At 38.1% G+C, this 24,419-nt stretch overlaps 2 protein-coding genes across 4 annotated transcripts; both read left to right on the top strand.

Annotated features, from left to right (window-relative positions):
- Nucleotides 1–204: 204 nt before the first annotated feature.
- LOC131298989 (receptor like protein 21-like) lies at nucleotides 205–13,192 on the top strand. Of its 2 annotated transcripts, none has more exons than XM_058324518.1 (2): nucleotides 205–615; nucleotides 13,072–13,153. In XM_058324518.1, exons 1-2 carry the CDS (start codon nucleotides 240–242, stop codon nucleotides 13,077–13,079), a joined length of 384 nt encoding a protein of 127 aa, XP_058180501.1. In that variant the 5' UTR covers nucleotides 205–239; the 3' UTR covers nucleotides 13,080–13,153. The 2 variants fall into 2 exon arrangements, 1 of the variants encoding a protein (XP_058180501.1); XR_009190585.1 differs by lacking the exon at nucleotides 205–615 and adding an exon at nucleotides 11,742–12,883 and having other exon boundaries at nucleotides 13,072–13,192.
- LOC131298938 (cuscuta receptor 1-like) lies at nucleotides 1,667–4,816 on the top strand. Of its 2 annotated transcripts, XR_009190576.1 has the most exons (4): nucleotides 1,667–1,983; nucleotides 2,083–2,226; nucleotides 2,356–4,679; nucleotides 4,747–4,816. XR_009190576.1 is itself a non-coding variant. In XM_058324446.1 (3 exons), the coding sequence occupies exons 1-3, from the start codon at nucleotides 1,761–1,763 to the stop codon at nucleotides 4,587–4,589; spliced, it is 2,601 nt and encodes an 866-aa protein (XP_058180429.1). In that variant the 5' UTR covers nucleotides 1,667–1,760; the 3' UTR covers nucleotides 4,590–4,708. The 2 variants fall into 2 exon arrangements, 1 of the variants encoding a protein (XP_058180429.1); XM_058324446.1 differs by lacking the exon at nucleotides 4,747–4,816 and having other exon boundaries at nucleotides 2,356–4,708.
- Nucleotides 13,193–24,419: the final 11,227 nt, after the last annotated feature.

Genomic DNA, 24,419 nt, shown 5'->3' with positions numbered 1-24,419 from the left:
TGCCGTGTTGTCAATTTGGTTTTGGGAAGGAACAACTAATATCAACTACTTTGACGAAGACGAAGACTACGGAGTCTCTGACCCATTGAACAATTAACATCAAATTTTTGACTATTGAGTATGATGTTGTGGCGGTAAGCTGCAACCCCTATTTAAACAAAAGCAAGCGCTCCATACAATTGCTATATGTTCTATAAGCACTTTAATTTGTCAAGTCATATTTCTCTGGGTACGTAGGGATGAACTACTTTCAACATTTACTCATGAGCTCACTATGGGTAGCGCTGATCATGTTAGCTGTACTAGAAAATGGATGCAATGGGTGTTTGGAAAAAGAAAGAATCGCTCTCTTACAACTCAAACATTCCATCAACTTCCCAGGTGGCACTTCTTTGCCATCTTGGGAGGAAGACGATAGCATGGACTGTTGCCATTGGGAATGTGTTGAGTGTAATTCCACTACGCTTCGAGTTATCAAACTTGAACTTGGTGACACAAGAGATTTGAGACCATGGGAATATTGGCATCTAAATGCCTCTATTCTTCTCCCTTTTGAATCACTCCGAAGCCTAAACTTGTCTCGAAACCAATTGGGTAGTTTCATCAGGAATGAAGGTATGGCTTCTGACATCTTTTAAATGATGAAATGAAACCTAACTTCAAAATTCAATTCTTTCTTTTTTCCTTCTTGATAACTCGGTGTTCGGATCAGTTTATGTGAACCACGACTAATTCAAGCATAACTAATCCCATCGTCCACTAGTGAGACCCATTTAAGACCCGTATGGATTGGTCATGTAAGAGTTCGCAGCACAGCGTTTTTAACCAGATACCTAGGAGGGACCAAACTCGTAAGTCCTAAACTTCAAGTTCTTGTAGCTATTTGGAACTTTGTCTCGACTAATCTTAAGGTGCATATAGTTTCTATTTTTGACTTTCGGGGCCTTTCTTGGCTCCAGTACTCCTCAAATCCAGTGAGAGAGCACGTGGTAGCAGGGCAATCCCACTGAGGTTTCCACTCAATGATTTCCCACTGAGGTTCCCGTGAATTGCACAGTTGGTTTGTTTTCGCCTATAAGTGGAGGCCTCTGTCTCTGTAATTTGTATCAGAGAGATTGACAGAGATGTGAGGCCTGTAGTGAGTCCGAGTGCTGGGTGTTGTGAAGAACACCGTGTAAAGCTCCGGCATCTGATTAATTGTTCTGGTTTACCTCCGTGGAGTACTTGAGTTTGAGGAATCACGTATATCTCCTGTGGTTGTGTCATGTATGTGTGTTTGGTTTCTTTCTGAATTTTTTACAGAAAGAAGGGGCGTTAATCTAGTTTTGGATGAGAAGAACTTTTTTTCGAAGAAAACGGTATCGTTATCCAAAGTCAAAATATTATTCAAATTTAACAATTTAGACTTTCTTTAATGTGACAAGTGTTTTGATGGAATTCGATTTGTGAATGTTGAAGAACTATATAGTTTATTGGAAAACTATATAATTTGGACATTTCTGCTAAGGGTCTTTAAACTTATTTGTAATTTTCAAGTTTAAATATAATGGACTTACTGAAATAATTTTTTTGTGTAATATAGATTTTGTTTGATAGATCTCGATGAGACCTTTTGAATGGTGCAAAAAAAATCAAAATATTATTTTTTAACTTTAAAAATTACTAATAAATACTTTTTTTTAAGAACCCTTAGCGAGATTTTCCTTGTCAACCAAAGAACGGAAAATGTTTTCATATCACAAGCCAATTAACAACAGGAAATGTTTTCTTTTCTAGAAAAATATTTCCAAATAAATCTACTACTACTATTTTGCACAGGTTCGCAAGAAGAATCAGAAATATTGAAACAGTTAGAGGTTCTTGATCTGAGTCATAATGAAGCCCTCGATAATAGTGTTTGGTCATTTTTGAGAGGGCTTTCATCAATCAAGACATTGGATTTGAGTTACAATAGAGGCTTGCACGGAGCTGTTCACAATAAGGGTACCTCTTATATGAAATTTCCTCTTAATTAACATTATTAGCACCTTCCTCTCTCAAGATACTTACAGATTTCTTCCATGGTTCAACCACTTAATACAGACTTGAGAAACATCAGCAACATTGAAACTTTGTTCATGGAAGGTGTTATGCTCGACGACGTTCTTCCATACATTAGAGTCATTACTTCAATTCAAGTATTGTCCTTAACATATTGTGACAGCAAGCGTATTCCTTCAATTGAAGGTATAACTCTGAATTGTTCTTCTACTCCCCACCCACAAATTGAAGGATATTACTGGTCATTATCTGTTTCGTCTATCAAATATATATCAATCTAAGATTTTCAATGTGTTTCGTTCCATGTGTTTTAAGGGCTGTGTGAGTTGAAGAAGCTCCGAGAGCTTGATGTCACATGGAGTGATTTTGGGGGAACCTTACCATCGTGCTTGGCGAACTTGACATCCCTTCGACTACTGGATTTAACTTCCAATCATTTTACTGGAAACATTGCACGGTCTCCTCTTATCTATCTGACATCCCTCGAATACCTTGCAATTTCAGATAATGACTTTGAAGTTCCAATCTCATTCATGTCATTTTTTAACCATTCCAAACTCGAGTTCATAGAGAGCCTGAACAACATGTTGTTGGAAGAGGAGGACTTTCCTGCCACATCCCCAAGTTTCCAACTAATCGGACTCTGTTTATCAAATTCTAAACATGGTCATATTACCCGATCATTTCCTCGCTTTCTCTACCATCAACATGACCTTATATTGATTGAGCTGTCTAGAACTGATTTTACAAGTAAGTTTCCATATTGGTTGTTGGACAACAATACAAGAATGGAGACACTTATCCTATCATACAATTCATTTGGTGGACCATTATTGTTGCCTTTGCGTCAAATGAGAAATCTTATTACACTGGATATCTCTAACAATCATCTTGAAGGCTTCATTCCTTACAAATTAGCCAGTTCTTTCCGGAGTTTAGAATTCCTCAACATGTCTACGAACAACTTTGAAGGCAACATTCCCTCTTCATTCGGGGATATGACTGCTCTGGAAACGCTAGATTTATCCAATAACAATCTATCTGGAAAAATACCGGTTCATTTGGCCAAAGGTTGCCGCCTCTTGAATTTCTTGAGACTATCAAACAACTTCTTGAAAGGCCCAGTACTACCCCATCAAAACAATTTGACCCTATTGAAAGTCTTCTATTCCGCCAACAATTCCTTCACAGAAATTCCGCCTAACTTGTCTCGGAGCAATTTGATCTATTTGGATGTTAGTGCTAATCAACTGGTAGGAAAGATTCCAGGGTTCATTGGGAATTTATCATTACAGTTTCTAGCCATGGCCGGTAATCATCTTGAAGGTCCTATTCCAATTGAATTTTGTCAATTGAGAAAGCTCACGTTGTTAGATCTTTCAGAAAATAATATCACCGGGGCTGTACCATCTTGCTTCAGTACATCACTTATATATATCAACAATATTCGGTTGTCCAAAAATAGGCTTGATGGACCTTTTCCAATGGCCTTCAAAAATTACGGTCCCAATTTAAGGGAGCTTGATCTCTCTTATAACCAGTTCAGTGGTAATATTCCAACTTGGATAGGCAGCCTTTTCTGGCTTACGGTTCTTCTCTTGCAAAACAATAGTTTTGAAGGCAACATTCCAAAGGAGTTATGCAACATTCCCCGCTTAACCATGATTGATCTTTCTTTCAATAATCTCTTTGGCAGCGTTCCCCCTTGTTTTAGTAACATTAAATTCAACGGAATAAAAGTCGGGGGATCAAGTTACTCATTCTACCGTTATGGTTCACCACAAACATTCACATTATTGTTGCATGATCTGGGGATGGTGTTAGCCAAGAGTGAAAGAGATCAAGAAGAGTATTTTGATATAGAGGCTACAGGACAAGAGGCAAAGTTTACAACAAAGGGAATGTCCTTAACCTACAGGGGAATCATTCTACATCTTTTCTCAGGAATCAATCTCTCCCACAACAGATTGACTGGCGCCATACCACCTGAAATTGGAAACATTACCGATCTCAAAGCGTTGAACTTATCCCACAATAACTTCACCGGTCCAATCCCTGTGACATTTTCAAACTTGAAAAACATAGAGAGCTTGGATCTTTCCTACAACTGCCTGCATGGGAAAATCCCCTCTCAGCTTACAGAGCTTACTTTCTTGGTTGTTTTCAATCTGTCTTACAATAACTTAAGTGGAAGGACACCTCAGAGAAGATTCCAATTTGCAAATTTTGAATCGAGTAGCTACGTTGGAAATCCACTTCTTTGCGGAGAACCACTGCCAAAGTGTAATGCAACTGATTCACCTCCATCGACGCCAAGAGCCGCTGTGAATGATACAGAAGAAGATTGTGGTTTCATGGACATGAATATATTCTACATGAGCTTTGCAGGGTCTTACGTAACTGTGGTATTGGCAATTGTGGTGATTTTCTTGATAAATCCGTATTGGCGAAGGGCATGGTTTCATCTTGTCGAGGTTTCAATCACCTCCTGCTACTATTTTGTTGTGGACAATCTCGTCGGGCGCAGGCTTTGTTTTCTTTGGAAATAAGCAGCCATCTCTCTCTCAGCATGTGGTGTGGTTAATCTATTCTACGCAGTTTCATTTGGATTGTGGTTTGTACGGAATAAATCTCTTTCAGTAGCACGTGTTTTGTTAAGGGTCAATTTTATATCTAAGACGGAATGCCTTGTAACTATCATTCTAGCTTTGTGATGTATTCAACTTCGTGTTGTTCTCGAGTTTTCAATTTGACGGGTTGTTCAAGGTGCAAAAGTTGGATTTTTTTTTTCTTTTCGAAATCCTACGAAAATCATACAGGACTTGTACTCTATGTTAGGAATTTTTTCTTCCTAAATGTCTCCTTGCAATTTGAATGAACACCACCTGTTTTTGGCGAAAGGCCTCAGTGGAACAGTTGATGTAAAAATTAAAAAAATTAAAAGAATGGGATCAACAAATTTGGATATCAAAGCTTTATCATTTGAATGAACACCGCCTGTTTTTGACAAAACTGTTCTTTTGTAGCCATTTTGAAGAGTTTTAACAACAATGGAATTAGAGAAATATTATTGTCAGTTAATCAGGGCACATACGACATTCACTTGCTTGTGAGTGCGTGGCCCAACATTTTATCTTAGAATGCAATTTATTCATCGTAAAATGCCTATTGTTATATAGATGATGCCTTTTTTGTGCCATTTAGATACGGAAAGCACAGGCTAAACCACTCGTCTGTGACATTTGTGCATTTTTTGTAGCCTCAATTCGATTTTTTTCCCCTCACACCTTGCTAGGGACACTTGAAGTCCTTGACTACCGAAGCATTCGAGGCGTGCCTTTAAGCTAAATTACATTTCTACGCGAATGAAGAAGTTGGTGAGAGCAAATACGTACCCTGGTAAGTTGTACTTCATAAAGAAAAGTAGGATCAATGTTGTTTATAGGAGTTTAATGAGTAATGACAATACTGTTTTCCGTACTTCGGCCACTCTCATAATGGTCCCAAAAACTTAAAAGGGCCTTAATTGATTGCGGAACTTTCCCACCAAACTTGAATGATGTAACTTAATCCTTTGGCTTTCTCCCCTCCTCCTTGCACTTGGAAAAAATAGTAGTTTTTTTTTTTTTTGGGATCTGAATCACATTTCATTAAAATGTCAAATGACACTTACAACAAATCCATCCGAATAAAATGAAAAGGAAAACTATAGCCAACCTATCACAGAGAAATACACAAGAAAATCAGGGACAAAGAGACGACGTAATGTCTATATCCTAAGCCGAGCTGAAGGCTGATCACCACACACTGCCGCTAAGGGTCAGGACACGTGGAGCTAGCAATCTATCCATTCAGCCGTCTCGGTATGACACAGATTCCAAAACAGGGACTGCGGAAATAGCACCGATGGAAAGAGACATAAACATAAGCTGAGAATTAAAGGGAAACCATCACCTTGGACTGCTCCAATAAGCACGCCGGCCTGCTCCGGCCGACGAAAGAGCGTCATCGCCTAAGGCGCAGGCAGATCCACAAACCAAAAAGATGGAGATAAACTCCAGCAAGCCCCCACTGCCACGGTAGGCTCCGGGTATGGAGACCGGAATAGAAATACTCTATGGGCTAGGGTTCTGATCAAACGCGATGACAGAAAGTCAGAAACCTTCTCACCCAAACTTTCTTCCACTTGTGTGACGAAAGGAGCAGGGTACTCAAGATCTGTGCTCCACGAGCACTGCAACATGTAGTGCACCCACCCAGAGTCGGCTTCGGGTGGAAACCCAGAAAAACGTAGCTTCAGGCTTGTGAAAAGAATCCTAAAAATCGGGGCCTCTTATTATTAAACCTCCTTACATTTATTTGGCCCTTTTTTTTTTTAATCCAAGCTTTAGGAAAGCCAAACAAATGCTATGGCAATATTGAGATTTCTAGTAACTTCATGGCTAGTTTTGAACCACGATTGAAATCTGGCTTTGCCAATTACTTTGACGAAGACGAAGAAGGAGGCGGAAACATTGACCGAGACGCACCATTTCACCTTTGTTTTCGGTAGTGAAAATTTTTAAAATTTTTATTTGTGGTTGAGAATTTTTATTTGCGGTTGAGAAATGTTAGGTATTTTTGGTGTGAATAAGTTGAGAAATATCAAGTTATTTCCGATAGTGAATAAGTTGTTGATGGGTTTGTGAGTAGATTTACTATAGAAAAAAAAAGTTTTTGCTAACAATTTTTTGTTAGTGAAAACGAGATAGTAAAATACTAAAACTTTTCTATTAATGGAAATGAATTGATAAAATGCGTTAAGTTCTTAGTATATTTTGTTAGTGAAAATACCCCCGAGTGATTGAACAGCCACCAAGCTTGCTCTTTTAAATTTCACCTTTCTTTATTAAAAGTTGCTTATATGTATGGATTAATGTGTATAGATTATGTGCATTACGGATGTTCTGAATTTTGAACGAGGTAAGTAAGATAATGAGCACAAATGAATCAGATCTGTAGGCCTGCCTTCTTTGATGCCATCAGGTTTTGATTTGGGGGTCATGGTTCCACGGCATAAGGTCTCTTGAACTTTTGGCAATATAGGAGGGCCGCTATTTATGTGGTAAAACTATTGGTGAGCAATCACTTTGTACATATATAGTCAAATGTCAGGTCTGTATCTAACCATCCACCATTTGGGAATTACATTTTTTTTTTTTTTTTTTGCTCAGCAAAACGAAAATATTATTAGCTCGAAGAGGGTACATCGAGAGAGAAACTCGCTAAGCGCATACACTTATAAACGAGGGAACATAACACCAAAGACAAGAGAAAATTAAACAAAAGCTGTCCAACAGAAAATTGGACTGCAAATCCCCTTCCAAAACGACTACACCTTCACCTTTCTCAAGCCGTCAAGATAACCATTTGGGAATTACATTGATATTGTCATTGTTGTGTTGATGTGTATGGATTAAATTGACAGGCACTATTTTCTCTTTTCATTTCCCTTTACTTTTCCCTTTGTTTCCCGGAAAGTGAGATCACATCATTCTTTTCTGAAATTGTTGCAACCCTATTTAAACGGCGCAAAGGCCAAGCAAATTGCTTATCCATAGGCATTTTGCACATTTTTTGAAGTCATACTTCTTTGACGAAGACGACGACTCGACGGAGACGGACACATTGAGCGAGAAGCTAGCACCATTTTCCTTGTCGTTTTCAATTTTCCGAATATTGCGTGTGAATCCACATTGAGTGAGTGATTAATGACGAGCACTACTTAATTTCCTTTTCCTCTCTTCCGTGTTCCATTATTATCACATGGTTCATGGCCCGTCAGTACTCTTCTCGATTTTGTGGTGTCACAGTATTGGTATATGTAAACTACTACTACTAACTTGGACTTAAGTAATAGCTGCGTAAATGTTCACATACGCGCCCTCTAATTTATCTTTGTTAAGTCTATTTATATAATTATTTGAAGTTTTATGGTTTATTTTTGTGTTGTAGATATTTGAAGAGTTTGATACAAAACGTACGAAGTTAGAATTTTGAATGGTGCTAAAACTTGGGCTGTTTGAATTCAATCAAGTGGAAGGTCTGGACTGCAATTGAAGTAATGGTTCGCAAGTTAAATTGGCAGAATTAATGTTCACCGGAAATAAAAAATTGGGCTTGAATTTATTTTACTATTAAGTGGACCAAATAGTTAAATAGTAGGCCAAGGCTTTTACAAGGGAGGTCAGCTACAGTACTTATTAGTACTTTATAAAAGGGAGAAGAATGGCTGCCGCAAGAGAGGATTTATTATTATTTTTTTCATTAGGTTTGATAGGAACTAACAAGACTTCTGGAGCAGCTTTGGAAAAAAAGAAAAAACGGAAGAACTGATTCGTACGACTACGGCAGCTTTTGGAAAAGAAAATTCTTCCCACGGATGAAAAAACAAAGAACGGGGCTGCAAAACTTTTTGTTCCGAAGTTTAGTTTTCTTTCGAGTATTATTTCTTTTAAGTTTTTGATATTTTATTTAATTACTTGTACTTCGATAACTAGTTTTAATTTCTGTTCTTAATTAAAATTGTTCGTTGAAATTCATTTGGTTGTTATCTTTTGCTTGATTTTCATTCTGGAATTATAGAAGCATGATGCAAATTAGGGTTTCTTGTGTTTCTTGTTCAATGCATAGTAAGTAGTCGTTTAGGTAGGGTCACGGATTGATTAGCACGCCGTGATCAGTTCGGGCATTGTTCCTATTTTCAAATGATGAAAAGAACAATTTTAGATTGAAAAATACTTTCCGTAGACAAATCCGGGCATTGTCGGAGCACATGTGAACGGGGGAATGGGGGTCTAAAACCCATTTTTCGCTGCGCATGAGTAAATGGCGACCATAGGATTTTGCATCTTGCGGGATATCTTTCTCAATCTAAAATTAAACGTTTTTAAGAACTCCAAACAGAGCAGGTTAATCCGGACTGGTTACGAGTGTTATGAACCCTACGACTGTACCTTCTTTTTAATTATTTGAAAAGTACAATCAATTTCTAGGTTTTAATTTAATCTCAATCAAAACGACAAGGGGTGGCTACCTAAGAGCTCATTTAAATTATAACAACCCGAGTTTTTAGTCAGCACACACTCACCGTCCTTAGTGTATTCAACTCCGGTCTTACCGCGTATTATGCTACATTGGTCTTAGCCCTACGCTTGGGACAACCCATTATTTTAGGTCTAGGAATCGGTCAAGCATTAAGCATTTTGGATATATTATCTGGTTGGGTTCCAACAAGTTACTCGGCTAGTGGTCTAAGTGACGAGTTTCAAGTGGTATCAGAGCAACAGTGGCAGAGCTAGGATTTTGACTCCAGGGAGGCCAGTTTGGAAGACATATATTTTATTAGAACGTATACTTATTACTCTCTCCATCCCAAATTGCTCGTTCCTCTTTCCATTTTTGGATGTCCAAAAGAATTGTCCACTTTCTAAAAACATCCATCAAAACAGGGTCACTTTCCAGTTTTACCCTTGAAAAATATTTTTCCATCTCAATTGGCATGTCCATTATCTTTTATTTTATAATGGTTTTCATGATTTGAAAATTTTGTTTAATAAAACTAATTAATATTTATCAAACAAGATCCATATTACATATATTTTGAGTTACATATAAAAAGTTAGACCCATAAAATTGACCTCGGTAATATCGACTAGGACTCAGGGGCAATACAAAAAAGACAATACAAAGTTTTCGCATCCCTTAATAAGTTGGATTCCCAAAAGGGACGAGCAATTCGGGACGGAGGGAGTATATTATAAGATTTTTGCTTTCCAATTCATTACATTTGTACATTAAAATGATTCTTTAGGCTAATTCAACTCTCATGTGCGTATTTTTTATTATTTATGAAAGAAATTGAGTAATGAGATGGTAAAATAACTGATTTTTTTTATCAAATTAAACAAAAATTATTAAGATTATAAGTAGTTATACATAAATAATTATCAATAATATTCAAAATCAGGTATATACAAAATAAAAATTTTAAAACTCGGATGCTCAGGGAGCCGGAGCAGGGGAGCCCAGGGCCCCCCGGGCCCCAACACAGCTCCGCCTCTGTAGAGCAACCCATGTACATAACCTTGTGGGCTCGGGCTATTGAAAAACATGTGGAATACTATGGTAACTCTAGGCGTGGGGAGCATGTGTTTACCAGAAAAAAGACCCATGAAATATCATGGTGACTATGACCTCTAGGAAAACGACTTATGAAATACCTTAGAACTCTAGTGCCCAACCTCACGTGAGGCCACAAAGATGGTGGAGAACACGTCATACATCAGAAGTCTACATGGATGATCTTGAATATATTAGGAACCATGTAAGCTACTAATTGTAACTTAGGCGCGGGGGGATGCGCTCATGGGGGACAAGACCTTATGGGAAATTGATTGTGCACATTTGTGCTCAAGGACATGGACCTAATGGGACACAATCCTCTCATGTAGGACCAGCTGGAAAGAACCCCTATCTATCTACATAAGATAGGTGTAATCCAAGTTTTAAAAGCCAAACAAATGCGGTGGCCAGAGACGGAACCCGGATTTCGTAACGCGATGGCCGAACTATGAATAATAAGATTTTGAAAGTTCAGGATTAATGTAATCGTTTGTTTGGTTTGGGTTTTGAGTGAGATTTTTTGAGTAATGAGTGCAGAAAGATAGAAACGGACACGTTCTTGGTGTTCTTAACAAACTAAAAAAAAAAAAAAATAACTAACATTAATATTAAAATTTGAATAAAAAAGAACACTCTGAAACTACGCGCCTACGCGGCTCCCATACGCGGAAGCTTAGTTCCGTCTATGGCGGTGGCAATAGTGAAGTTTTTAATAATATGAAGCCTAGTTTTGAAAAATGATTGTAAAAAGATGGCGTGACGAGTCGCAATTTGGTTTTCCTTGTCGTTTGCAGTTCTTGGGAAAGAAAAATATGTCAGTATTATGATCTTGCGGTAAGCTGTGTAACTAACCTAGCTATAGCTAGCTTATTTAAACAAAGCAAGTTAAGGCCATGTCATAGGAGTAGTATTTTTGAAGTGTAGGTGGGATCGATGGAGTACTTTCAACATATATTGATGAGGTCACTATGGGCATTGGTGATCATGTTTGCTGTACTAGAAAATGGAAGCAATAGGTGTTTGGAAAAAGAAAGAGTTGCTCTTTTGCAACTCAAAGATTCCATCAATTTGCCAATCAACATTTTTTTGTTGCCATCTTGAGAGGAAGACGATAACATGGACTGTTGCCAATGGGAAGGTGTTGAGCGTAATTCCACTACACGTCGAGTTATCAAACTCTCACTCTATAATACATTAAGAGAATATTAGACAGATGTTTATTGGCATCTAAATGCCTCTATTCTTCTCCCCTTTGAATTACTCCGAAGCCTAGGCTTGTCCGGAAGCGGATGGCTTGGTTTCATTGGAAACGAAGGTATGGCTTCTGACGTCTTTAATTTACATGATGAAATCATGAAATGAAACCTAACCTCAAAATTCATATTTTTCATTTTTTCTTCAGTCAATGCCAAAATGGATTAGCATATATTCTACACATCAATAATCGGTTGTGAAGTTTGTGATAATTTTCACAATAAAATTCTATCCAGCGCAAATTCACAGAATTGAAGCTATGGAATAAAATATGTGCTTGTGTTTGTGTTTGTCTAGTAGAGAAGTAAAATCAAGTTGCGTTGTGTAACATTTTTCATTCTAAACACAAGTATAATTAATTCGGTTCGCTCGGTAGGATTTTGGGTTTTCGACACGGTTCCGACATTTTAAGAACCACGAGTAACGATTCGGTTCACGAATTCCAAGAAACCAGACCTTATGATGTCCTACTATGGCCATATTTGCTTGCACTTACAATCTAACTTATTTTGCTTATTTACCTAAAAAAAGTTATTTAAGGGTGTTTTATCCAATTATGAATAATCACTTATTTGGCTTTACTAGCTTATTTGATCCAAAAATAAATAAAAATTGATTATTTCAAACTCCAATTTGAAGCTTTTTTTATGTACTTATTTTAAGTTGTTAGAACATGAATGAACAAAAGATTATCCGTCATTGTTAGAATAATCCGTCGTTTTACCTTATCCCCTCACCAATATTCCCTCCAAATTTTTTGACCACTAACAAACTAGCTGTTAGAGTTAAACCAATAAATGACCTCCCATGCGGAGGCCAAAACAAGAAAAATAAGTGGAATCTCAATTCAGAAATAAATTTCCCTATACCAATTTGTTTCTCTTGCAGGTATTGGAATATTGGTGAATTTGGGTAATTTGGAAGAGCTTGAGCTTGGTGATAATTATCTTCATAAATAGCATTCTACCGTCTTTGAATAAGCTTTCAAACCTGAAGATTCTAAATTTGGCCTCGAACGTATTGAATGGGTCAATTTCTGCTAAAGGCAAGTTTGAAATATATATATCAATTTTGTCAAACGGAAAACCATAAGTCAGAACATAATCTCTTTTTTCTTTTTTTCCCTGAAAAATGCTTGGCACAGAAATTCAGACACAAATGTAATTGCAGCTGTCCGATACTTGTCTCCCATGCATCAAATTGCTCAAAACACACATGTATCTGGATATGCATCCAAACATATTAATTTGTCCGTTGTACCACGGCTCTTTTTTTCTTCATTCATAGTAATTTTTTGCATGTTGTCCATTTTCACGTGTTCCGTGGTTTGTTTCACATTTCTTTACCACAGAATTTGGTAGCTTGAACAACTTGAAGGAGCTGGACTTGAGCTCAAACCGGGTTGTCAGTATCACAACGATCGACGGTATTGAACAGAAATGTTAACAAGACTACTTTTCTCTATCTTTATTTTGATAGCCATCACGAATAACAGTATGATCTTAATGTTTGTGCATGAAATAGAATGTAGAGTGACCCGTCGACGTAGTTGAGCAATTTGGCACAATCCATACTACTCCTATCTATTATCTACTTTTCTCTACTATTCTATAGGTTCATAAGAAGAATCAGGAATATTGAACAAGTTAGAGGTCCTTTATCTAAGTTATAATTTATTTGATGACACTATTTGGTCTGGGAGAGCTTTCATCAATCAAGACACTGGATTTGAGTGATATATAATTATGGTTTTCACGCAGCAGCATTGAAAATTGGGATTCTGAAAGAGCAACAAAGGTGTCTAATGAAGTGCAGGGATAAGCTTTTCAAGGTCGTCAAAGGTAGCCCGACATCACTTCCATACTCAGTTAGCGGGAACACGCCCAACATTTGATCTTTTGATCATGCTCGTGCTGTGAGTTTTCCCCGGAAGATGTTACAATACACACCCCTCATGTTGCATAAGTGTACTGTAGCACATGTAGTAGGAAAAGGAATGTAATGTATAACGATGTGTTATATGTCTCATAGGCATGAAATTGAGTGTACTTTACTTCAAAAAATGTCTGTAAAAATCAATCTCCATGTATGAAAAATAAGGAGATTTCAAGAAGACATCATTATTTAACACATACATATATTAGCCCACTTTTAAAGGAAAATGCTACAAATTGAAACTAATGGCCCATATACCAGGAAAAATGTTCCTAATTAAATTCTAGAAAAGACACCAAATTAATTACTTTTAACTTCTGAAAATTATTTGAATTGACTGTTGAATAACGTTCAATAACTTCAATCTCTCTCAACACTTCGTGTCAAGTTACATTCTAGGAGAACTATCTACAGGTCCAATTCCATTTTCTAATAATAAGCAGCTTTCGAGAGTACATGTGACCAGTTTACAATTGATCTGTTCTCAGTTTGGTTCATGGCTATCCATATCTTATACTATCTTCCACCACTTTGGCTTTATTTAACTGTATCAACATATCTCTCATCCCAGATGCAAGCAGTCCCAACTCCCATCTGTGGAACTTGTTACCATGATTTTAGTGTTTTCCGAGCTGAAATCTATTAAGTTGATTCTCTATGTTTATGCAAAATCCATGGGGTTAAAGATTTTTCAGTCCTCTCATCCCATGTATTGTGTAGCAGGCCGAAATAATGGCTCGTGTCCATTCCGAGCGAATATCGAACCCTCCGTGAAACACTACAAGAAAAATTCAATTGGGTGACGAATGAAAATCGTCACAAATTGCATGTTTTTCGTCACAAATAATATAGGTGACGAAAAAAAATTTGTCGACTAAAGGTTGTCGAGGATTCCTACCTGGTGACGAAATTTATTTTTCGTCACCTATAGTGCCTTTTGATGACGATATATTTCGTCACCAAAAAGTGAATAATTGGTGACGAAATTTTTTTCCTCACTTATTGTGTTTTTTGACGACGAAAAAATTCGTCACCGATGGGTCACATTGGTGACGAAATTTTTTGTCACTAATATAAGAAATCGGTGACGAAATTTTTCGTTGCGAAAGATGTTTTCATATGGGAAAAGAAATCCATCTTTCTTGCTCCTGCTAGGTTTCGAACCCGAGTCCCTTGAGTTTTTCGCGCAAGCTCCAACCAACTGCACTACACATACTTTTCAGTAAATATTTGAAATATCTAATATATAACACATATGTTTAACAAGAAAATATATTTCGAATGTAATCTTGGACCTTTAAACATTAGAATTAGCAATTTTGATAAACATGAAAGTTGTAGGCAATTGAGTTATTGTTCAAACCCAATTTGAATTATCTCAATCGGAGATTTTAGTAAAGAGTTATGTCCGAAATACATTTAGTGACAAAGCGCAATTCATAAATTTCGTCACGAAAAGTACCCATTTGACAACGAAATATTTTTTTTGTCGCTGAAAGCGTTAAAATGGTGACGAAATTATTTTTCGTCACCAAAGTTAAGCATTTGGTGATGAAAAAAATATTTTGTTACTAAATTGCTCACATTTGGCGACGAAATATATTTTTTGTCACCAAATGATTATCTTTGGCGACGAAAAATAATTTTGTCACCTTTTTTAAGCTTTCGGCGACGAAAAATGTATTTTGTCGCCAAATGGGGTACCTTTAGTGACGAAAATATTTTTTTCGTCACTAAATAGGCATAATTGGTGACGAAATTATTTCGTCACGAAAGTTATCAAAATAGTGACGAATTTATTTTTTCGTCGCCAAATATACTCATTTAGTGACAAAATTAAATTTCGTCGCCACTTTTTCGTCACTAATTTTCATTTTTCTTGTAGTGAAAGATCCATGCCGGTCCTAACCTTGTCGATGGTTTGGCTCGGCTTGTTCCGATGTTCGGCCGGATCTCTCCCGAAGTTTGAAGGAACCATCAGCTGAGCATGCCGACCCTCTGACGGTCGGACTCCACATTCGGCCTTGAACGGACGTGGGGACCATGCCTTCAGCTCACCCACATGGGAACAACCGCCTCAGCCACGACGACAACTCTCACATCATCCGAACGGTTACACACTTGGATAAGGACGAGGGCACGTGAAGGTGCCAGCTCACCCCGTGAGCGGTTACAAAACCCTAACGTGACAATAAGGTGACGTCAACTGACTCGTGACAAGCGCATGCGCAGTCTTGGAGGCCAAGCTAAGGTGTGCCCTATAAATTTTCCATTATGCCAACCCTAAAGAGGTACATGCTCTTCCATACTCAAACCCTAGTTCTTGACTTTCATCTCTGAACATTGTACTCATTCTCGCACCAGAGGACCATCCATCCCGGAGATCCTCCGGTGTGGTCTTTTAGTTGTGCTTCCTTGTGCAAGCTAGGCGGAAACCAGGAGCCACTCACAATGGAACCATGGTCCAGAAAGGAGTGAACCAGATTCATCAGAAGCCCACATATTGACAATACCTTGACCCGCAGCAAAATATAAGGACTTGACATCATCTGGTCGCTGAGAAATGGAAAATATGGCATCATCGCTGGAATATAACAAGTCGAACTACTACTCCTCGATACCCATGCAACCAAAGAAATCCATCAAAGCAGCTGCTATATACCTGCATATGCGCAGACAAAATAGGAAAACCAGCCTTTACAGATTAGTGGTGAGCAATAACTCCATGTCCTAAGCCATAGCGCAAAAGGAATAAATTAAGTTGAAGAAAGCAAAAGCCAAGTTGAGTCATGTCACTTCGCACAAATGTGTTAGAATATTGTAGACTTGGGTGCTCAAGTTTGTGTACAGGGACACGTCTAGAAGATTGTTCTTATTGTATATCTATTACTGTTCATACCCTTAATGATTGGGGAAGAGATGGATTCTGTTATTGTTGTTGTTGTATATCTATTACTGTTATAAAGGGAATATTCCTTTAAGAGTGAACGTCAATTTTGAGGCTAGCTCACATATCAATTTCTTAAACTACTGCTTTTTAACATCCTAAAGAAACTTCTAAGAAGGAAAAAAAATGTTGTCACCGTAATATTTTCTTCCTTCTTTCCCACTTTCATATTTCAGATTTGATTAGAGATTAATCTTAAATCAATATTTTCCTCTTTCGCTATTCTGGATGATACATGATATACTATTTGCACATGCATTGTGTGCGCGCTCGTCTATTTATCTTGTTTACGTACATGAAATCCAAAATATTATTCAGAGATGTACTCAAAATTCAAATGCGACTGAGAAAAAAGAACATTCTTTTTATTGCCGAGCGGCCCAACACATATATCATACCTGTTGGGAATGCCTTATATTCCCTAGTTCCACATTGGCTAATCATGTTGTTCCCGTTTTTGTAGCCTATTATAAATAGGGCTTTTGGGGAACTTCTAAAGTATCTTTTGGGCTATCACATTGTAGCCTTTCTAGAGTTAAGGATTATAGTCGGCTTTTTGTATCTTTTCTTCATGTTGGTTGGTGAATCCTCTCTCTCCTCTCCCGTGAACGTACCTATCTAACCACGTATATCTTATGTCTTTGTGATTTCTTGTTTAGTTTTTAATTTCTCGTTTTTTGTTTGCATTCATAGCATTCGTTACAACAAACTGATATCAGAGCCTTAGGTTGTAAAAAACTAGGGTTTCGTTTCCGATTGTGACTATGGCGACTAAATTCGAGATTGCGAAGTTTGATGGACAGAGTAGCAGTTTCAGTCTTTGGAAAGTAAAAATGAAAGCTCTGTTAACCCAACAAAGATTACACAAGGCTTTGTTAGGCAAGACTAGTTCTAGAATCAAAGAAGAAGATTGGGATGATACGGATGCCAAAGCGCTGAGTTCTATTCAGTTGAGTTTGACAGATGACGTTCTTCGCAAGGTGAAAGAAGAAACTTCAGCAGCAGGAATTTGGCGGAAGTTGGAAGGCATATATATGACGAAGTCGCTCACCAACAAATTATATCTCAAACAACGTCTTTATACGTTTCGTATGCGAGAATGTATACCTGTTGAGGATCATTTAGATGAGTTCAATCGTATTATTATGGATCTGAAAAATATTGATAGTAAAATTGAGGATGAGGACCAAACCCTAATTTTGCTATGTTCTTTACCACTTTCGTATGAGCACTTTGTTACAACCCTATTGTATGGCAAAGACATGATATCCATGGAGGATGTTAAGGCCAGCCTATATTCGAAAGAATTGAGAAAAAAAGTGTCAGGTGAGGGTGATGCACATGTGGAGGATTTGTTTGTTAGGGGAAGAACAATAGAAAGGGAGGAGTCGAGTAATAGGAGAAGATCCAGGTCATCAGGTAAAAAGAAGGGAAAGTACAATTATTGCAAGAAACCCAGGCACTGGAAAAGTGACTATTTAAAACTCAAAGAGAAGGAAAAAGAAAACCAAAAATGGGGTAAAATAATTACTGGAATTGCTGAAAGTTCAGATGAGTCAGATAATGTGTTATCAGTTACAGAGTGCGATTCTCGCTCTAAGACCGAGTGAGTTCTAGATTTTGGATGTTCATATCACATGTGTCCGCATAGAGAGTGGTTTTCTACTTATGAGGCAGTCAATGGTGGTACAGTTTTGATGGACAACAACATGGCATGTAAGACTGTTAGTTCAGGAATGATTCAGCTTAGAATGCATGACTGTATTGCTACTACTTTATCTGAGGTTCGACATGTTCTGGATTTGAAGAAAAATCTTATCTCCCGTGGTGCTCTTGATTCTCATGGTTGCAAATTCCTCGGTGAAGGTGAAGTTTTGAGTGAAGGTGAAGTTTTGAAAGTCTCAAGGGGTGTATTAGTACTAATGAAGGGTCAGAAGTGTGGTAACCTCTATACACTCCAGGACAGTACAGTTATAGGTGCTGCAGCAACAGTTGCTTCATCCAAGATTTCAGATTCAGACTTGACTCGTTTGTGGCATATGCGCCTTGGGTATATAAGCGAGAGGGGGATGACAGTTTTGAGCAAACAGGGTTTGCTCTGTGGCCAGAAAACTGAGAAGCTGAATTTCTGTGAGCATTGTGTCTACGGCAAACAGTATAGGGTAAAATTCAGTACAGCTGCTCATCGCACCAAAGGCACAGTGGATTATTTTCACTCGGGTCTTTGGGGTCCCGCAGAGGTAACTTCTAAATGTGATTTTCGCTATTTTATGAGTATTATCGATGATTTCTCTCATAAGGTTTGGGTGTATATGTTGAAACATAAGAGTGACGCCTTTAATACATTCAAACAGTTTAAAACTTTGATTGAGAATCAGATTGGTAAGAAAATAAAACGTTTGAGAACTGACAATGGTATGAAGTTTTGTCTTGGTGAGTTTGATAGATTCTACAGTGATGAGGGCATTGTGAGGCATCACACAGTGAGAAAAAATCCTCAGCAGAATGGTGCGGCTGAACGTATGAACATGACTCTTTTGGAAAAGATACATTGTATGTTGTCCAATTCCGGATTGGGCAAAGAATTTTGGGCTGAAGCCATTTTCATAACATGCTATTTGGTAAACAGGTCTCCGTCGACTGCTATTGAGTGTAAGACTCCATTTGAGGTATGGTCAGATCATTCAGCTGATTATTTTGTGTTGCGTGTTTTTGAGTGTCCAGCTTACGCTCATGTGAATGAGGGTAAATTGGAGCCACGGGCCAAGAAGTATATTTTCTTGGGTTATGCAGCAAGTGTTAAAGGGTATAGGTTATGGTGCTCTGATGATTTGAAGTTTTTGATCAATAGGGATGTGACTTTTGATGAAAATTATCTGATTAAGGGGTCTAAGCAGATTGATGATACAGTTCAGGAACAAAGTGTTCCAAAGCAGGTGGAGTTTTTGAGTGAATCTTCCAACTCTGGGAAGAAGCACATTGATAAGCCAATTGAAGAAGAGTTCAAGAGTTCAGACACAGGGGTTAATGAGTTAGTTGAGCAACCACGCACTATTGCTAAAGATAGGCCAAGGAGCGAGATTCGGCCTCCTGAAAAATATTCGGCTTATTTTGAGATTGTGGCCTATGCTTTATCAGTTGCTGAGACAGTTGAGTATGAGGAGCCTTCAAGCTATACAAAGCTGTTTTGAGCGCTGAGTCTACACAGTGGTTTGTTGCTATAAATGAGGAGATTGAGTTTTTTCAGAAGAATCAGACATGAGAATTAGTAGAACCGCTAAAAGAGAAGATGATTGTTGGATGCAAGTGGGTCTTCAAGCGCAAACCAGGTATTCCAAGGGTAGAAGATGCTTTGTTCAAAACTTGGCTAGTGGTGAAAGGATACAGCCAGAAGGAGGGTATTGACTACAATGAGGTATTTTCACCAGTTGTAAAATATAGTTCCATTCGCACTTTACTTGCTATTGTTACATGTTATGATCTTGATCAGTTATAACAACTTGATGTCAAAACTGCGTTTTTGCATGGCGAGCTTGAGGAACAAATTTATATGCGTCAGCCTGAGGGATTTGTTGTTTCTGGTAAAGAGGATCATGTTTGTTTACTTCGTAAGTCTTTGTATGGCCTCAAACAATCCCCTAAGCAGTGGTATAAGTGGTTTAATACTTTTATGATAAACCAATCATATTCAAGAAGTGACTATGACAGTTGTGTGTATTTTCGAAAACTTCAAGACGGTTCATTTGTTTATCTACTGTTGTATGTTGATGATATGCTTATTGCTGCCAAAGGTGTATCAGAAATCAACAGGTTGAAACAACTGTTAGGTGGTGAATTTGAGATGAAAGATTTGGGTGTGGTAAAACGTATTTTGGGTATAGAGATTTGTAGAGATCAAGTAGTTGGCAAATTATTTTTGAATTAGAAGTCTTATGTTCTTAAAGTACTTGAGTGCTTTGCCATGCAGAACTTGAAGCCAGTCAGTACTCCTTTGGCAGCACACTTATGACTTTCAGCTGAGTTGTCGCCACAGTCGGAGGATGAGGAGAAGTATACGTCTCAGGTTTCATATTCGTGCGCATTTGGGAGCCTTATATACGCCATGGTATGTACTTGTCCTGATATTTCACATGGAGTCAGTGTCATTAGTCATTATATGGGGCATCCAGAAAAGGCACATTGGGAGGCTGTGAAATGGATACTACGGTATTTCTGTGGAACTGCAGGTGTTGGTCTATTATTTGGGGTTGCCAATTCTGGTGATCATGCTGTTGGTTATGTTGATTCGGATTTCTTCGGTGACCACGATAAGAGGAGGTCTCTGACAGATTATGTCTTTACTCTGTCCGAAAGTGTCATTAGTTGGAAAGCTACTTTATAGGCTATAGTCGTGCTGTCTACAACAGAAGCGGAGTATATGACTATTGCTGAAGCTGTGAAGGAGACAGTGTGGATGAGAGGTTTGTTTTGTGAGCTTGGTCTTGCACAGAATGTGAGTTTAGTATTTTTGTGATACACAGAGTGCTATACATTTGACTAAAAATCTAATGCATCATGAGAGGACTAAGCATATCCATGTCAGGTATCACTTCAATCAGGATATCATCTCACAGAAGCAAGTTGAGGTGAAGAAAGTGCGTACGGCAGATAACCCAACAGATATGTTGACTAAACCAATTCTGGTTGCCAAGTTTAAGTATTGCTTGGGCTTGCTTGGTATTTGCAGTTGATCGCCCCTTGGGGGCATTAGCGAGTGAGAGGTTAAAAGGGGAGAACTATATTTGGTGATTTAGTTCAGTGGAATTCAAGTCAAGGTGAAGAATTGTTGGAAATGCCTTGTATTCTCTTTAGTCCCACATTGATTAATTATGTTGTTCCCGTTTTTGTAGGCTATTATAAATAGGGCTTTTGGGGAACTTCCAAAGTATTTTTTGGGCTCTCACATTGTGACCTTTATAGAGTTACGGATTATAGCCAGCTCTTTGTATCTCTTCTTCACGTTGGTTAGTGAATCCTCTCTCTCCTTGCTCGTGGACGTACCCAACTTAAGGAACCACGTATATCTTGTGTCTTTGTGATTTCTTGTTTAATTTTTCAATTTCTCATTCTTAACTTACATTCATAGCGTTCGTTACAACAACACCCACCTAAGTATTAGCGACACAAGTTCAGAAGAGTCTATGCACCATCAGTTATCGCATGAGCATAATGACGCAGACATCATAGCCAACAGGTACTTGGGACCGGTTTGAGTGGGGAAAATTATGGTGGCGCGGCCTAACATTTTAACACGTATCGATTCTATTCAAGTCCAAATCGATTTCAGTTTTAGTCTGTCTACGTTATTTTTGGTCAAAGTCTTCGAGTCATTTCGTCAATTAAAGAGTCATTGAATCGATCGAAGAGTCATTTAGTTATTTAATTAGAGGACTAGAAACGTGAACTTCAATTAAGTAAATTACAAAAGCAATACCTTTGACAATGAACATGGTTGAAAGAGAATCCCCGAGACTGGCCCCGAATCGGGTTTGGGACAAGTAAATCCCATCTCCATCCTCCTTTTCCGCATCAACATTCCAAAATCCAATATTCCCAAACTTGTTCCCCACAGCAACCAAATTTTTTCAAAATGCTGTCTTCAAAATGCTACATATCCATCTTCAATGGCGGGGTTTATTGATACTACTATATGGCTTGCTATTGCTATGACATAGTATGATGCATTCGTTTTTATCAATGTCCAATCAAATGTGGTTGATCGACAAGGAAATCAACCAAATCGTACTGATATCAATGGCAACAACATATTGCATCACGCTGTTTTTGGTAAACGATGTGAGGTATGTCCATATTCAAACTTTTTATTGTTAAATTTTTGGCATTTTTTTTTTGGTAAAAAGACAAAACCCTTGGATGAAGGGAAGAAGAACAACACTATCAGATTATCAAACACCTGCTACTTGAGCGGATAAAAGAAAGAAAAGATGACGGTGAGCTTGTTCAATTAATAGATGTGATTCATGTGAATGCAAGAAATGGGAGTGGGTGGACGACATTGGATATTCATTCCATTCCTGAGTTACAGAGAGTGAAGATAAGAATAGTGATGAGTATATCAAAGACGTCCTATGTGAATTTGTGGTTAAAAGATCTGGCAAACTTTTTTTCCCATTTGATCCTTATTGGCAGAAGAAGAAAAAGGATACATTAATGATAGTATCATCGCTGATGGCGATGATGTCATTCCAAGTCGGGATCAACCCTCCCGGCGGTGTTTGGCAAGACACATCACCAAAACACCAGGCCGGGAAAGCTATACTTGCTTATACCAATCCCAAAGCGATCTGTACTTCATGTATTTCAACATGGTAGGATGTCTTTCGTCTTTGACTACAATCTTAGAGTCATTGTTGTTTTGCCAATGCGAAAAAGGGCTTTCGGGTTTATTCGAGCTGGGATGTTGTGGTTGGCGATCATGATCATGGCGTTCGCTTATACATTTTCCGTCATCGTCATCTTCCCCCACCGCGTTGTATAAGTCTGTAAACCATGTCATTTTGGTTACTGTTATAGTGTGGGCCATTGTGATATCATTTCTCCGGCCGGGTGCTACCATACCGGGTTCAATTGATACTACTTGGCTTGATGTATTTCCACTACTACAAGTGACAGCTTTGAGGCTACTACCTTTTGCAATTTTGCTTCTGTGTTTAATTGCAGGTTTAAGAATTTAGGTTCGAAAGGCACAATGTGAAACTAAGCCCATTGAAAGTACTGTCCAGTCGACTGGAGATACGACCTCACCACCAAATCCAACAGCAGTTGGCCAGAACGACTCGACGAGTGTTTCAATCGAGGAGTAATTATTCAATGGTCTTTGGCAGTGTCACATTCGTGACTCAACACCCTTCATCACCACACATTCATGTGGGATCCATACATTTCATCCTGGGTAGAAATATGTATATTAAACGGTTTAAAGTCATCATGTGTCGGTGCTTCGAGAGCACCCAGCAATTGTTCTTCAATCATGCCATGCCCTAAGTTTTTGTATGCCAGCTAGGAAAGTGCTATAGGACATTTTCTTTTTGCGTGTCCTCGTTATGTTTGTACTGTGTGGTTATGCTACAAATTTAAGATACAATTGTGTCGTGAATTTAACAAATTGACTTTATGCATGGGTATGGAATTCCAAGTCGGGGTCAACCTTCAGGTGGTGTTTGGGTTGACTGTTCACCAAAACACAAAGTCGAGAAAGGCATAATTGCTTATACCAATCCGCCCCAAAGCGTACCCATACTTAAGGTATTTCAACACGATAGGATTTCTTCCATCTTTGACAACAATCTTAGAGCTCATTGTTGTTTTGCCATTGTGAAAAAAGGGCCTTTTGGGTTTGTTCGAGCTAGGATGATCTCATGGTTGCAATAATGACCATCAAGGGCAAAGCTATGTTAGGGCCAAGGGCAGGGGCTTTTGGGTTTATTCGAGTTGGGATCTTGAGGGCGCACGATTCCCTAAGTTTTAAAATTTTATTTTGTATATATCTGATTTTAAAAATTATTGATATTTATTCGTGTATAGCTACTTTGAATTCTAATAATTTTATTTTGATACAAGTGATGGTTGAAGTAACCTAAAGAAGAAAACAAAATAATTGGTATACTTTAACTGCATTAGATTAAAATCATTTCAATTACAAATGTGATGTATTGGAAAATAAAAATTTATGATATAATAAGTATACACTTCAATAAAAAAAATATATGTTTATTAAGCCGGTCCTAGCTTCCAGGTCAAAATCCCGCCTCCATCACTGATGACCATGGTGTTCGCTTATACATTTCCGGCCAATCTTGTCTCGCCCACAGAGATTTATAAGTTCATACACCTTTGTCATTTTGGCTACTGTCGTAGTGTGGGCCGTAATAATAACATTTCTCTGTGTAGTACCATTTGAGGTTCAATTGATAACCCTTGTGGGGATAGAAGTGATAGTAGGTTTTGTGTGTTAGAATTAGAATTATTGATTTTGTTTATGTTCTATGACAAAATTGATTTCTTAAAAGTATAGGTAAAA

Source organism: Rhododendron vialii, chromosome 1a (assembly GCF_030253575.1).
Source record: "Rhododendron vialii isolate Sample 1 chromosome 1a, ASM3025357v1".
Taxonomy (NCBI): domain Eukaryota; kingdom Viridiplantae; phylum Streptophyta; class Magnoliopsida; order Ericales; family Ericaceae; genus Rhododendron; species Rhododendron vialii.
This window is presented reverse-complemented; position numbering and strand designations above follow the sequence as displayed.

What these genes read in the sequence shown, in the direction of transcription:
- LOC131298989 (XM_058324518.1), top strand. Translation starts at nt 240, where the DNA reads ATGAACTACTTTCAACATTTACTCATGAGCTCACTATGGGTAGCGCTG.
- LOC131298938 (XM_058324446.1), top strand. Translation starts at nt 1,761, where the DNA reads ATGTTTTCTTTTCTAGAAAAATATTTCCAAATAAATCTACTACTACTA. An exon ending in CGGAGCTGTTCACAATAAGG is followed by an intron (nt 1,984 to 2,082) that starts GTACCTCTTATA and finishes CACTTAATACAG; the next exon opens with ACTTGAGAAACATCAGCAAC. An exon ending in GCGTATTCCTTCAATTGAAG is followed by an intron (nt 2,227 to 2,355) that starts GTATAACTCTGA and finishes ATGTGTTTTAAG; the next exon opens with GGCTGTGTGAGTTGAAGAAG.